General features: G+C 34.7%; 1 protein-coding gene across 4 annotated transcripts in view; it reads left to right on the top strand.

The window, feature by feature from the left end:
* The window catches only part of TRPC1 (transient receptor potential cation channel subfamily C member 1), a 70,870-nt gene that overhangs the window by 44,645 nt on the left and 10,084 nt on the right, over positions 1 to 16,141 (top strand). For all 4 annotated transcript variants that reach the window (XM_032346806.1, XM_032346797.1, XM_032346823.1 and 1 more), the window contains 2 exons: positions 9,404 to 9,543; positions 11,193 to 11,336. In XM_032346806.1, coding sequence (XP_032202697.1) covers positions 9,404 to 9,543; positions 11,193 to 11,336 — 284 coding nt within the window. The remainder of the gene's footprint in view (positions 1 to 9,403; positions 9,544 to 11,192; positions 11,337 to 16,141) is intronic.

Genomic DNA, 16,141 nt, shown 5'->3' with positions numbered 1-16,141 from the left:
ACCCTCCACCCACCTCCCCTCCAGCAGCCCTCAATTTGTTTCCTATAGCAAGAGTCTCATGGTGTGCCTCCTTCTCTGTTTTTATCTTATTTTATTTTTCCTTCCCTTCCTCTGTGTTCATCTGTTTTGTTTCTTAAATTCCACATGAGTAAGGGGACCCTGGGTGGCACAGTCAGTTAAGTGACTAACTCTTGGTTTCAACTCAGGTTGTGAACTCAGGGTCATGAACTCAGAGTTGTGAGATCGAGCCCTGCATGGGGCTCTGAGCTCATCAAGAAGTCTGCTAAGGTTTTCTTTCCATCTCCCTCCACCCCTCTCCACACTTGCTTGCACTGTCTCTCAAATAAGTAAATAAATCTTTAAAAAAAAATTCTACATATGACTGAAATCATATGGTATTTGTCTTTCTCTAGCTAACTTATTTCATTTAGCATAATACCCTCTAGTTCCATTCATGTCATTGCAAATGGCAATGTTTCATTCTTTTTGATGGCTGAGTAATATTTCATTATATATAGATTATATATATAATCTAATAGATTATCGAGATAACTATTATCTATCTATATCATATATTTCTATATATAAATATTTACATATCTATATATGGATATTATCTATATATAGGTATTATATAGCTATATAGGTATTATATATATAGCTATATATAGGTGTTATATAGCTATATAGATAATCTATATAATTATCTATATAGCTATATAATATATATAATATCTATATATTTTATCTATACTTATCTATATTTTATAGATAATATCTATATAACTATATATTATATATCTATAGATAATATCTATGGATATTATCTATATAATTATCTATATATCCATATATTATCTTTATATATCATGTAATATATATAAATAGATATATATATATGTATTATATATATAATATATATCACATCTTCTTTATCTGTTAATCTGTTGATGGATATCTGGGCTCTTTCCATATTTTGGCTATTGTGGACATTGCTGCTATATAAACATTGGGGTACATGTGCCCTTTAGAACCACTATGTTTGTATCCTTTAGATAAATACCTAGTAGTGCGATTGCTGAGTTGTAGGGTAGTTCTATTTTTAACTTTTTAAGGAATCTCCATGCTGTTAATTTTAGCCATTCTGATTGGTGTGAGGTAGTACCTCACTGTGATTTTGATTTGTATTTTCCTGATGGTAAGTGATGTTGACCATTTTTTCATGTGTCTGTTGGCCATTTGTATATCTTCTTTCGAGAAATGTCTGTTCATATCTTCTGCCTGTATCTTGACTAGATTTTTGGGGGAAGGCTGTTGAGTTTGTTAAGTTCTTTATAGATTTTGGATACTAGCCTTTTGTCTGTGTGATATGTCATTTGTGATTATCTTCTCCCATTCTATAGGTTGCGTTTTAGTTTTGTTTATTGTTTCCTTTTTCAGCCTTGTTTTTAAACTCAGCATTTCTCACCCATCTTTTTGCTATTTTCTATAGAGTAAAAGATACTAAAATTTAGTATTTTTATGGTATAAAACAGTGATCGATTAATATGTTCTTTATTGATTTAATTATTAAATAATTTGAGAAAATTACTGTATCATTTTCACTTTTAGTTTTCCTTCAGCTATAAAAATAATGTGCATGTTTTGGAATTTTAATTTTTATTTGGAAGTTAGTTCATTTTAAGCAATTTGATCAGAGTTTTACTTTTAAAAGTATTCAAACCATTGTGTATTAACATTTAAAATTAGGTAGATAAAGTAAAAATACCACACATCTGAATTCTCGGTTAAAGGGAATTAAGTAATTTCTTCTTCTTTTTTTTTTTTTTTTTAATTTCTTTTCAGTGTACCAGAATTCATTGTTTATGTACCACACCCAGTGTTCCATGCAATACGTGCCCTTCATAATACCCACCACCAGGCTCACCCAATCTCCCACCCCCCAAGTAATTTCTTGTTAATATTTTCTTCTTCTGTATTTCTGCTATTTTTATCTAAAATTTAATATTTTAATTTAGGAATTAATTTATACCTTATCATGTGTAATTCCAAATTGCTTTGTTATAAAGCTTTCTAATCTGAAACTTGTTTGTATTGTTTTTTGAATAGGTTTAAAAAATTTTGAATGGAATCTCTAAGAAGTACTTTTTCCCTCTATTTATTTAAACTACTTCTAAAAGATTGTAATATATGTCTAGTAATAAAGGAAATTTTATATCATTTATCTGTAACCTATTGTTTAAATAGTCATGAGAAAGAATCTTTTATTTGTTATGTAATTAAGATTCAGGTTTCCTGAGTCTGTATAAGGATCAAATTAACATTTATATTTCTTAGCAGTAAGTAGAAACCTACTGAACTCAAAGAGTTATACACTCTTGGGATAGTGTAAATATTACTGTTATAACGGAATTTCATAATAATGGTAAAACTACTGTTACTTCTTTTTAATCATGATGGCCCTATTTTCAAAGACATTATTGAACACTCATGCACACACAATATGATTAATTTTCTAACATATTCTGCTTCAGTAGAAGAGCATAATGTGCATTAAGCTAGTAAAATTCCTGGAAGTGTTTTACTTTTCTCAGCACAGCTTCTGCTTTGAAACCAATAGATCTGAATAAACCTTGCCAAGGATGTCTTCTAAGCCTGTTAATGTAATTAGATCCCTCTGGGCGTCCTTAAATATGTAGATCTGAACTTGCTCTAAGGAAACATGTAGGAATCATTAGCCCATTTATCTAAAGGCACGTCCTCATTCAATGTATTATTTCATGCCCTGAACACAGTGACTTTTGGCTTATTGATGGCTGACTTCTGTACATTTGTTTCTTGTTCTTTTCCTTGGTTCTCCAGAAAAAGTAGGGTTAAATTATAAAAAACACATAGGTAAAATGAAAACAATGTGTCAGTGAATACACGGAATATTAGTGGTATCCTTTTACTTAATTTTTTACTGTTAGGATATAATAGAATAGCTAGTATAAAAATATAAAAATAAAGATTTTATTTATTTATTTGACAGAGAGAGATGGAGCACAAGCAGGGGGAGCAGCAGGCAGAGGGAGAGGGAAAAGCAAGCTCCCTACTGAGCAGGGAGGCCAGTTGCAGCGCTCGATCCCAGGACCCTGGGATCATGACTTGAGCTGAAGGCAGATGCTTAACTGACTGAGCCACCCAGCTGTCCCTAAAAATACATTTTTTGAAATTTAGTATATCTACTTTGTCCAAGCACAGGCAGGAATGAGATGTGGTGCAACACTCGTGGAACTTATGGCCTAATTAAGGCAAAAACTTGAGAATTGCACAGATAAATGGAAAAGCACAAAAGAGTTAAGTGCTGCTAAGTAAAGGTCATGGAGCGAGGAGAGCAAGCATATTATAAGGACATCTTACCAGGTCAGGAAAATTGGAAAGGCTTTCTTGATGAACTGATAAATGAGCTAGATCTAAAAAATAAAAGAGTCAGCTAAGACAATTAGGAGAGGAGTATTCTAGGCTGATATAAAAGTTACATTGAGAGGCACCATGGCAAGAAGGAGTGTGGTACAAAGAAGGTACTGAGTAAATACTGGAGCAGAGAGAACAAGAGACGCAAAATCCAAGATGAAGCTGTAGAAATGGATGGTGCTTCAGACCATGGACAGGCTTGTGGGCCATGTTAAGTAATTTGGACTTTATGCTAAGAAGATGGAAAACCATTGAAATTTTTAAGTATTTAAGTGACATGATCAGATTTGCCTTTTGTTTTTGTTTTTGTATTTCAGATTTGCCTTTTGAAAAGATCATTCTGGCTACAATAGAGAATGGTTAGGAGGATAGGGCTGTGGCAAGAGTGGATAGAGGGAGACCAGAAGGAGGCTATTACAGATGAAAGCTGATGGTACCTTGGAGTTAGAGTTGTTATGAAAGAAAAAGAAAGAAGGGAACAAATCTGAGAGATAACTTACAAAGTAAAGTCAATAGGATATGGAAATACACAGTATATAGGAGGTGAGGAAGAGTGAGTTTATTAAGCAGTATAGGTATTTTGGAAAAGTATTTGGTTTGGGGATCTGTGAGAGGGTAGACCTGGAGTATGGTTTTTGGATACATCGAAATAAAAGAGACTTCAAGATATCTAAAAGACAATTAGACATCATGGTCTGGAGCTCAAGAGGAAGTCCAGGCTTGAGTTAGCAATGTGTGAATAATTTACATATTGCTTGTATATGAAATTATGGGCATGGATGAGACACTTGAGAAAGTATAAAATGAGAATAGAGGAGGTAGAAGCAGGCCTTGAGGAATCCCCAAATGATGGGATTATAGCTTATAAGTGTTGGTTACTAATTCTAAAAAAAAATAACAACAAAAAGACCCTAAAATACAGTACATTGACTAGTATTCAGAGGCATTAATTATAATAGTTTAAAATTATTTTGTTCTCTTAATTCAATTCAGAAATATCGAATATGTCAAGTGTATTATTTTCATTTTGTTGTGGGGTGTTGCACAGAAGATGGAAAACCACCTGACAGTAGTCATTGTTCTTTCACTTGTCTACCTTTTTTTTTTAAATCAAAAATCTTTTCCAATTCCTTTTGTAATTGTGGTCAAGAGTTCCTTTTAGGTATAATACTGCATTTTACAGAAATAAAACAGTTATTTCTGGAAGCATCTTTTTTGGTTTAATGTTTCCATGGATAGCATTTGAGTTAAAAAAATATTTGGTTTAACATTTTTGGATAGTTTTTATGTATTCACTTTAAATAGAAGCTCATCTAAATGGAAATTTTAAAAGTATTTTCTGTGTCAGATCTGCAAGTATTTAAAAATGGTTCTCTACATAAAATATAGGTACTGTATAATTAAGATGTTTTAAACAGTTTTTTAAGAATGCTTCATGTGCTTCCTAGGGGAATTATTCTGCCTACTGGTAAGCCAGAGGATGCTTCTGACTGGCTCAATGTGATCTCCACCCATATGTTATATTGCAGCACTCTATTCTTTTATTACTACGTATTCTCTTTAAAAAGATCTTATGGGGGCGCCTGGGTGGCTCAGTGGGTTGAGCCTCTGCCTTCTGCTTCGGCCATGATCCCAGGGTCCTGGGATCGAGCCCCGCATCAGGCTCTTTGCTCATGGGGAGACTGCTTCCTCCTCTCTCTCTGCCTGCCTCTCTGCCTACTTGTGGTCTCTGTCTGTCAAATAAATAAATAAAATCTTAAAAAAAAAAAAAGATCTTATGAATGAATTTATCATAAAACTATCGTAGGTTATAATACTATTCTCTGATAGTCCTAGGAATATATTAACTATGGAGGAATTTATGGCCAAAAAAGGGGAAGGGATTTTTGTTTGTGTGTTTGGGTTTTATTTGTGTACATTTATTCATTTAGCAAATTTTTTGAACACCCACTATGTATTAGGAATCGTCCAGGACTTTTAAGACATTGGTTAATAAAAACAAAAATTCTTACTCTTGAAGAGTTTCCTCTAATGGGATGAGTAAAGTCAGCTAATAATAGACATAATAATTACACTATACCCAATGTTCAAAGGGTTAAGTACTAAGGGAAAAGAAAGGTAGAAGCAGAGTTAAGGAGTTGGGAATGGAGGACATGGGGTTTGCAATTTGAAATAAGATGATCAGAGTAGATGATAAGCAAAGACACTCAGTAAAGGAGTTAATCAAATGGATATCTGAGTGAGGAGCTTCCAGTCAGAGGGAAGAGCTGATGTTAGGCCCCAATGCAGGACTCTTGTGTGTTCAGAGGACAGCAAGGAAGCAAGGAGGCCAGTGTGACAAGCAGTGGAAGGAAAAACTGATAGGAGAGAATGTGAGAGGGGAGAAGTGATACATGTCCTTGTAGGTCAAGAAATTACTTTAGACTCTGAGAGACATGAGATAGAAGGGACAATCAGCAGCAGTGATCTTGGGTTCTTGCTGACATTCATACTCATGGTACACAACAGGTGAGAACCTGGCCCTGGTTTACTTACTAGCTTTGTACAAGGGACAAGACAGGGAAGTACAGCATGTCAGCATTACAGCTTCAAATATATGTTTATTGGCAGTTCTTATAAAAGTCTGGGGCTATTTCCCAGTGCTATTGTGGACACATTCATTTGTATGGGATGAGGCCCGATGGCTGGGTGTGGGCTACTCCCAGCTAGAAAAGCCCGGATTCTAGCGGCAGCTACGGCTCATGAAGCCCAAGAGTGTAGCTCCCACTGCAAGCACACTCTTAAGAGAGACATCACGCAGAGAAGCCAAGGCCTATATTTCTCAACATATCTTTTTTTTTTTTTAATCTATTAAGAAGACTCAAAAAAAATCTTTATAGATAGAATTTTTTAAATGTCACAGAGTTGAAGTCAATAAAGAAAGACACCCTGTTCGCTGATGAGTTGACATTGTAAAGATTCACCATCCTGGAAACTTACTAGGTATTAGAAGCTACTATATTTGGAGTACTCCAGGAAATCATATAGACAGTTATTTTTTTTTAATAACAAAATTGGAATACTCATATTAATCATAACACTAATGTAATAAAAAATACGTTAGGGAATGGACAAATCAGTAGTCCAATAGAATAGAGAAACTGGAATTTGATTCAGTTATATATATATGATACTATTTATTATATACTTCCGTTATGAATTATTTTTAAAAATTTATTTAAATCCAGTTAATTAACATATATTATTAGTTTCAGAAGTAGATTTCACTGATTCATCAGTTTCATCATTTTTTTTATAGTTTTGGCTGTGTATACTTTCAGGGTCTGTGAATCCACTTGGAGTCCTCCCAGTCCAGATGTAGTTCCCCAGTCGTTTTTATAACAGTATTGAATACAGCTGACCTTTCATATTTTTCTTAACATAGTATGTTTCTAAGGAAACCTCTTTAAAAGACAGTAATATGAGGTTGTGTTCCCATGGAGAAAGAGCTCAGACCTGTAGTTAATCCTTTCTCCTCTGGGAGTTACTTCAGAGTTTTGAGAAGGGAAGTTAACACTTGCTTTTTTTTTTAATGCTTAAATCACATGGTTTATTGGATCAGTATAAAACATATACCCAATAGCAAGAGAAAAGAGATCTGGGTTTACACTTAGAATGGAGTGGAAGGACCACAAAACCGAATCCTGTGTTAAAGATATTTCAGTTTCTCTACCATTTTTTAAATTAACATATAATGTATTATTGTTTTTAGACGTAGAGGTTTGTGATTCATCAGTCTTATATAATACCCAGTGCTCATTGCAATACATGCCCTCCCCAATATCCGTCATCCAGTTACTCTATCCCCCCCACCCCACTCCTCTACAGCAACCCTCAGTTTGTTTCCTATGATTAAGAGTCTCTTTTTTTTTTTTAAAGGTTTTATTTATTTATTTGACAGAGAGGAATCACAAGTAGATGGAGAGGCAGATAGAGAGAGAGAGAGAGGGAAGCAGGCCTCTGCTGAGCAGAGAGCCCGATGCGGGACTCGATCCCAGGACCCTGAGATCATGACCTGAGCCGAAGGCAGCGGCTTAACCCACTGAGCCACCCAGGCGCCCCTGATTAAGAGTCTCTTATGGTTTGTCTCCCTCTCTGCTTTCATCTTGCTTCCTTTTTTCCTCTCTTCCCCTATAATCCTCTGTCTTGTTTCTTAAACTCCACATATCAGTGAGCTCATGTGATAATTGTTCTCTGTTTGACTTATTTCACTTAGCATAATACCCTCTAGTTCCATCCATGTCATTGCAAATGGCAAGAGTTCAGTTTTTTTGAGGGATGAGTAATATTCCATTGTATGTATCTACCAAATCTTTTTACTAATTCATCTGTTGATGGACATCTGGGCTCTTCCCATAGTTTGACTATTATGGCTATTGCTGCTGTAAACATTGGGGTACAGGTGCCCCTTCAGATCACTACATTTGTATCTTTGGGTAAATACCAAGTAGTGTAATTGCTGGGTCATAAAGTAGCTCTATTTCAACTTTCTGAGGAACCTCCATACTGTTTTCCAGAGTGACTGCACCAGCTTGCATTCCCACCAACAGTATAGGAGAGTTCCTCTTTCTCCACATCCTCGCCAACATCTGTCATTTCTTGACTTTTTAATTTTAGCCATTCTGACTGGTGTGAGGTAGTGTTTCATTGTGGTTTTGATTTATATTTTCCCGATGCCGAGAGATGTTGAACATTTTTTCATGTGTGTATTGGCCATTTGGATGTCTTCTTTGCAGAAATGTTTGTTCATGTCTTCTGCCCATTTCTTGATTGTATTATTTGTTCTTTGGCTGTTGAGTTTGCCAGGTTCTTTACAGATTTTGGATACTAGCCCTTTATTTGATATGTCATTTGCAAATACCTTCTCCCTCTGTCAGTTGTCTTTTGGTTTTGTTGACTGTTACCTTGGCTGTGCCAAAGCTTTTGATCTTGATGAAGTCCCAATAGTTAAAATGGTTGAATGACCTAAGTGTGAGAAAGGAATCCATCAAATTCCTAGAGGAAACCATAGGCAGCTACCTCTTCAATCTCACTTGCATTTTTACAAGGATTGCTGTGGTTGCTGTGTTGCAAATACATTTTAAGGAGACCAGGATAAAAGCGGGGAGACCAGGTAGGCTATTTCAGTAATCCAGGCTAGATGGTATGGTGGCTTGAAGTTGAAGAGGTAGTGACAAGGATTAGGTTCTAAATATATTTTGAAAGCAGAGCTAACAGGATTTGTTATTGCACTGAATATGTGGATTAAAGGAAATAAGAGTCAAGGATGATTCAAGGAAGTTTGGATTAAGCCACTAGAATGATGAAGTTTCTATTAACTGAGATGGGAAGAGTTCTAAGTACAGTGAATTTGGGGCAGAAATTAAAAAGTTCAGTTTGAATATGTTAGGATATCCTGTTGGGGATGTAGAACAGTCAAATACATACAAATTGAATTTAGGAGAGGGGTTTAGAGTTATTAATTCTATAAATACAGATTGAGTTTTTAAGAGATAAATTTGGAAATCTGCCCATAGATCATATTTAAAGCCATTAGATTAGACCGCCAAAGTCTCTGTAGGAGTGAGCATAATAGAGTAAAGAGAAGAATCAGGAACTGAGCCTTTGTGGGGTGTGTGTGTGTGTGTGTGTGTGTGTGTGTGTGTGTGTTTAGCATCAATTTATTTGTTTTCTTATGCTTTTTTCACATTTATTAAAATTCCTCTCTGAGAAAGATATTATCATATAAAACTTAACAGTTATTTTCTTTCAAATTTTGAGAATTTTTTACTAAAAAGTTATTTTTTCTTCTAAATGAAGCTATCGCTGGTATGAGTGTTATTTATTTAATATCCTGAGTTTTAAAGTATTTTTCAGTTTATTATTAAAGTAAGAGCATTATTTAATTTTTTTTCCTTCCTTTTTTTAGGGATGATTTGGTCAGACATTAAAAGACTCTGGTATGAAGGGTTAGAAGACTTTTTGGAAGAATCACGTAATCAACTCAGTTTTGTCATGAATTCACTTTATTTGGCAACTTTTGCCCTCAAAGTGGTTGCTCACAACAAGGTGACTATTAGCTATGCTAATTGCAGACACAAGTGAAGTTTGTTTAGGAAAAACCTGAGATATGTAGCTGTATAACTCAGAGTTACATTGCCCCAAATCTATATCTGATGTGTTTTCATTTTAAACCTATCCCAGTATAAGGGAATAGTCTGCATTGTTTCCTCCCTTCCAATAGTTTGAAGGATGTTAATTACCTTTTAATGTTGGTTACCTATTATATGCCAGGCACCAAGGTTGACACTTGATATACTTTATCTCATTTTATCCTCACAGGGACTCTATGAGACAGATGTCCTTATCCCCATTTTGCAAATAAGGAAAACGAAGCTCAGAGATATTAAGTAACTTATCCAAGACCACACAGTAAGAAACCAAGACTGGATTTAAATCCAGGTCTGTCTAGGCATTTTCTTTCTACCAAATGCCAATTCCTTATATCTGAGCTAGGTTCATATACCTCATTAATGTGTATATATACTTAAAATGAGAACACAAAGTTACTGAAATTAATAAGTGTTAGTTATCTTTATACCTGCTAGAAAAAAGTTTTTCTTTAAGAATTTATTTTGTAGTGTTTTACTTCATTCATAATCATGATTAGTATCCTCTATAGCTTACAAGGTGATATAAATGTGATATTTTTTGATGCTTCTATTTTTAAAACTTAGCATTTGACAAAAATTTAGTTTTATACACATCTTATAATTTTATGAAGATATAAGCTCTTCCAAGCCCAGAAAAGGTAATAGATTTTATGTTAACTATCTTTGTTTAAGCCTTGAGTTTAGAATTCTTCTAAGGCATCACAGTCAAAGAACTGAGAGATAGATTTTCTGTTTTTTTAACTACTTTATAGACTATAGAAAAAAAACCGGTTATATCATTTTACTTTATTTAAAAAAAAAAAACCTCTATTCCTTTAAATGATCAGTAGTATGGAACATGTTTGTTAGGCATTTTCAGTGACTTGAGTTGTGAAATTACTAAGAAAATAAAAATTGGTCATAACATAGATAAATGGTTGAGGGTCATTGGTATCTTACACTGCTCTCTTTAGTTCTAGAAGTGAGGACACTTTGAGAGTGAAAGGGGGTATTAATCATTATGCCAGGAAAACTGGAATATAATCTGGGACTAACCAGGCAACTGGAACGTGTGGCCACTCTATGTCTGGGTATAATAATACACTCTCTTTCTTGGTATTTAGAAGGGAGAAGAACTTGTAGGGTTCATTCTAGAAACTAGAGTTAAAGGGCTAGGTTGATTTAATATGATAGCTAATTAACTGAGAGAAAACATACTTAAATTTTACTTAATACTTAAAGTTTATGTTGTAAAATTTAAGGAAAACCAGTAAACATTTCATTCATAAAAAGTTTGACTTTTTAAAAAATTATTTAATTTTTAAAACCTAAGAATTCCTAAGAAAACCTCTTTATATAGAGTAAGTGATATTGCCTCACATATGTAAAAACCTTTTATTTAAAATAATGTTATTTGTATTAGAAGAAGAGGACTTTATAAAACATAAAAGGAGAGCCCCTAAAAGGTATATAATTATTAGTTTTCTTTCAATAGTCAGAATATTTACTTTTATTTTCATAAGTTGAGGGAGCTATTTACCTTTGGCTTTTTCTTCCTAACTTTAGTTTCATGATTTTGCTGATCGGAAGGATTGGGACGCATTCCATCCTACTCTGGTGGCAGAAGGGCTTTTTGCATTTGCAAACGTTCTAAGTTATCTTCGTCTCTTTTTTATGTATACAACAAGCTCCATATTGGGTCCATTACAGGTAAATAATTCATTTTTCTTAAAGAAATTTCTTAGATGTCATTATTATTATATCTTGTTGGTCCACTGCAACACTGTTCTCTCATGATGTTCAAGTTAAACTTTGTTTTTTATAATAATTAACAATTGAGAGGACACTGAGTGTTCATCTGCTTTGCTTTTAGCTGAATGATAATCCTTTGCTTTCAGTTATTCAAATTTTTATTAAGCTCTGGTCCATTGACTCTCTTCCTGCAGCCCATAGACGTAGATTCATTTAAAATATAGTTGTACTTCAGACGATAGAGAAACATGAAAATCTGCTTTTAACCAAAATGAATCTCATATTTAAAATTTTAAGTGATAAATATGAGGGAGGTGTTGTGCAGAAAGAATTTATTCTTAATGGTGATTTTGAAAATAAACAAGCTGTATTTTTAAAATACTCTTTCACTTTGATTAGTAAATATTAAGTATAATAAATTGGTAAACAGCATATTCAGAACTAGCAAGTTTCATAGAGTTCATGTAGTCCAACTTCATACTTTATAGTAATTTATAGCTCAAGAAATTGGGCTTTTGAGATGGTATGTGATTTGCTCAGAGTAGTATGATATTATAGTGAGAGTCCAGGACTAAATTCTAAGTCCTTTTACATTAAAGAAAGGACCCATGATTGGTTGACTTTATTCCACATATTGTAGTAGTGATTGTTTCTAGAAGGTGGGAATCAACTCTGCTACATGACTAGCTCTACATATAATACTAATTTTTTCTCAATAGGTAAAAATTTACTAAGAAAGTAGATTTGTTTAAGATTTTTTTTTTTTTAAATTTATTTGAGAGATTGAGACAGAGAGAGCGACAGAGACCACAAACGAGGAGGGAAGAGAGAAGCAGGCCCTGCCGAGCAGGGGGACCTGAGCCAGAGGTGGATGCTTACTTGACTGAGCCACCCAGGCTCCCGAGAATGTAGATTTTTAAAAGCATTTTTAAAGGAGATGTTTTAAGTAGAGGGCATGATTACCTTCTCCAAATAGGGATATGAAAATAAAATATGTAGGAAAAACTTGATCTTATTTGGCTTGTGCTATCATCCTGCAGTGTGTTTCCTGAGGCGTGATTTCCTTAACCAAGTCCTGTGAGGTGCTCTGACTGAAGTAAGGCAGAAACACTGCATTCCATATAACTCTTTTGGGAATTCACAGTGCATATGATCACATTAAAGCTCATGAGAAAGAAGTAAAGATACTTGTTTAACCTTGTTCAAATGATAATTACATAAGTTCATTTAATGTCATACTCAATTTTCATTAGATATGCTCAAGTCTCTGTTTTTATCCAAAGCAATAGTATGTGAAATCCTGGTTTAGACTGTTATTTTGATTTAATTTTGCCACTAATATCCTCTATGAATGTTTTAGTCGAGATTCAACAGTATGTTTTATATGCATTTTTTAAGCTAAAAATTAATGATACCACCAGTTTATATACTAGAAATTTTTTAATAGAGTTCTACAGAGTTAAAAAGGAAAAGTATGCTATTATTTCTTAGTGAATTATCTTTGTTTTTCTTAGAACTATTGAGTTGGGTCTTCTGACTTAGTCTCTTCCTGAAAGAACTATGGTGTGCATACAAATACTGCATAAGTGGCTATTTGACATTTCAGCTCTTATGTGTGTTTTTCTCCTCCAGCATGATAATTTATATTATCCTTATAGTTCTAGAACTACAGATAATATAGGTGAGGCCAACAAATATTTAGTGTTCCTATTTTTTGAAAACTCTCTAGGTTAACCATAATACATGCTTAAATATTATGATTTAGTTCAGCAAGTGATTTTTTTAAAAAGCCTATCTTTATTAAAGTATACTTTGTATACAGTAAAATACATGCATCTTAACTGTATAATTTGATGAGTTTTGCAAATCTGTAAATTTGTTTAATCACTACTATAATCAAGATAGAGAACATACGCATCACCCCACAAAGTTTCTTGGTACATTTTTGCATTTACAATTGCATTCCCTTTGCCCTTTCCCCGGCAACCATTGCTGGGATACGCTAGTCTCAGAACTGAAGGATTTGGAAATACAAATAGAACTAGGATGGTATTACAAAGCAGATCTTCCCAGACAGAAGGTTGTCTGCAGTCTTTTTAGTGTTACTGGTTCTCATGGTCACAGGCTCCCTGTTCCAAGTCATTATATCAAGTCTGTACCCTGCAGGAAGAAGGGGGAAAAGCAGAGGCCAAACGGCAGAAAGCATGGGCCAGCTGTCTCTCTTTTTATCAAGAGCAATCATTTTCCCTGGAGCCCTACCAGATGTTTCCATTTATATCTCATTGGCCAGAATTTGGTGTCAGTAACCATAACCTTCGTAGCTACAAGGAAGTCTGAGGAGATCAGTACTTTTAATTGAGCATATTGCCCTCTAAGAAATCAAGGTCTGGTTAGTTAATAAGAGGGCAAGGCATCAATATTGAATAGGAATCTATAGATTCAGATTTTCAGGCTTTTTTTTTTTTAAGATTTTATTTATTTATTTGACAGAAATCACAAGTAGGCGGAGAGGCAGGCAGAGAGAGAGAGAGAGAGCAGGAAGCAGGCTCCCCGCTGAGCAGAGAGCCCGATGGGGGGCTCGATCCCAGAACTCTGGGATCATGACCCAAGCCGAAGGCAGAGGCTTTAACCCACTGAGCCACCCAGGCGCCCCTTTCAGGCTTTTACTTAAAGAAGTTTTCAAATAAAGGCATTTGTTTTCCAATGTAGTCTTACTAACATGACAGATTTGTATTGCATAATTCTGCCAAAATATTCTAAAACTGAAAATATTTGTAATACATTTTTCCATTATGTTCATCATAAGGAACTCAATTAAAATGGAATTAGTCAGTTATGAATGTAAAACTAAAAGAAATGCAAAAAGAAAATTGACAGTAAGTTAATTACTTTAGCAAAAGTGTAACTTTTTTTCCTTTATGTATATAACTTGCTATGTCAAATAATGCTTTTCTGTGATTATTGCAGTTGGTTGTTAAATTTATTTCCATATACTAACATTTTTTCCTTCCAGATTCTTGCAGATTTAGAAGTTGACTTTTATTTTGACTGGATATACAACCTGTGTTAGGGGTACAGAACTCTCCCTTGGTTAGAATAACCATATTTTATCATCCAAATAGAGACACTTGTGGGAATACTAACTTGGGAAAACAAGTGGAAACTGGGACTATCTTAGGCAAATGAAGGTCACAGGAATATCATATAGTAGAGTATATAAAATGGTTCTATATTCAGCAATGATTGTATCCTCTATTCTAGTACTTGACAATTTTATGATTGTGTTCTTTAAATTAGTAGCTTACGTTGTAGGTAGACTTTGCAATGTAACTGTCTACGTCTGGCCCTGCTTGCTTAGTAGCCACCTCTCATATACTCATCTCTGTCTCTTACTGAAATTCTTCTCCATCTGGGCCAAGACCAGTCACTGATCTCACACATGGCCCATGCTCTTCGACTTCCATGTCATTGTTTATGTTATTACCCTGTTTAGAAATTCTTCTGCTTGTTGAAATTCTATTTATTTATTCAACAAACATTTATTGAGTGCTGATAGGTACTGGACACTGAGAATACTAAAATGAATAAGCTCTAATAGCTCCTTAAGAAGCTCACAGTACATGGAGGGTGACAGGCAAGCATGACATTTACAGTGGTAATTGTTGTCATAGACAGCTCAGAGAAAGGGCAGTCACTTCAGTTTAAGGCACTTCCCAGAAGAGATGACACTAGAATTAAGTCTTGAAAGATGAGTGGGAAGGAGGCGGGATTAGGGCATCCCAGGGAGAAGGGAACATGTGCCACCTTTGGGCTCTTGCCACTGGAAAATCCATTCCTGCACTCCTGCTCCCCTGCTAATGAATAACTCCATCCAATGAACTTGATACTTTGAACCTCTAATGAGCACTTCCTAAAGCTTGTCTTAATTGTAAGGCAGTTAGAATTTAGCTTGTCTTAATTTCTAGATGATGTTACTTCTAAGTTAAGTAGTCCTTGAGGATGGAAAATATATCTTTATTTTTTTTTGCGGGCACATTACTCACTACATGGTCATACTAGTTACTAACTGTTTGTCAAATTGAATTGAAAAACTGATTGACTGGGCTTGGGTAGAAACAAGTGCTGATTGGTGCGTGAAAAGAAAAAAGCTGATGGAGAAATAGGACAATATCCTAGCTGTCCCTGGAGCTGCTTATGCATAATCTGTTCAGCGACCACATTTGTTGGACATTTCATGTGGACCGGGCACTGTGCTGTTTTCCACTTATTTAATCCTCATCACAACCCTTGCTGTTTTTTATTTCCATTTTACAAATGGGGGATCTAAGGCTTAGAGAGGTTCAGTGATTCACAGAACTAGACTGAGGTAGAGTCAAGAGCTAAACCTGAGTCTGAATCCAGAGACCAACCAGCTCTTTAAAGTTAGCTCTTCTGCTTTTATGAAGGATCCCAGCTAATATGCTTCAGCAGATATGAGTCATAGTTGGGCATAGATCAGTAATGTTCTACATCTTAACAAAAAAAGACATGAAGATAGAATCTAAAAATAAAGGCGGGAATTATAATAATAGCAGTTAACATTTGAGCCCTTACTGTGGATACTATTCCAAGATCTTTATGTACATTTATTACCTCATTAAATCCTCACAATTGTTCTAAGAGGCAGACTCTTTTATTTCCATTTTGCAGAGGAAGAAACTGAGGCATAGGGACATTAAGTAACTTGCACAAGGTCACACAGCTGGCAAGTAGTTAAATTGGGT

The sequence above is a fragment of the Mustela erminea genome, chromosome 1, assembly GCF_009829155.1.
Source record: "Mustela erminea isolate mMusErm1 chromosome 1, mMusErm1.Pri, whole genome shotgun sequence".
NCBI lineage: Eukaryota > Metazoa > Chordata > Mammalia > Carnivora > Mustelidae > Mustela > Mustela erminea.
This window is presented reverse-complemented; position numbering and strand designations above follow the sequence as displayed.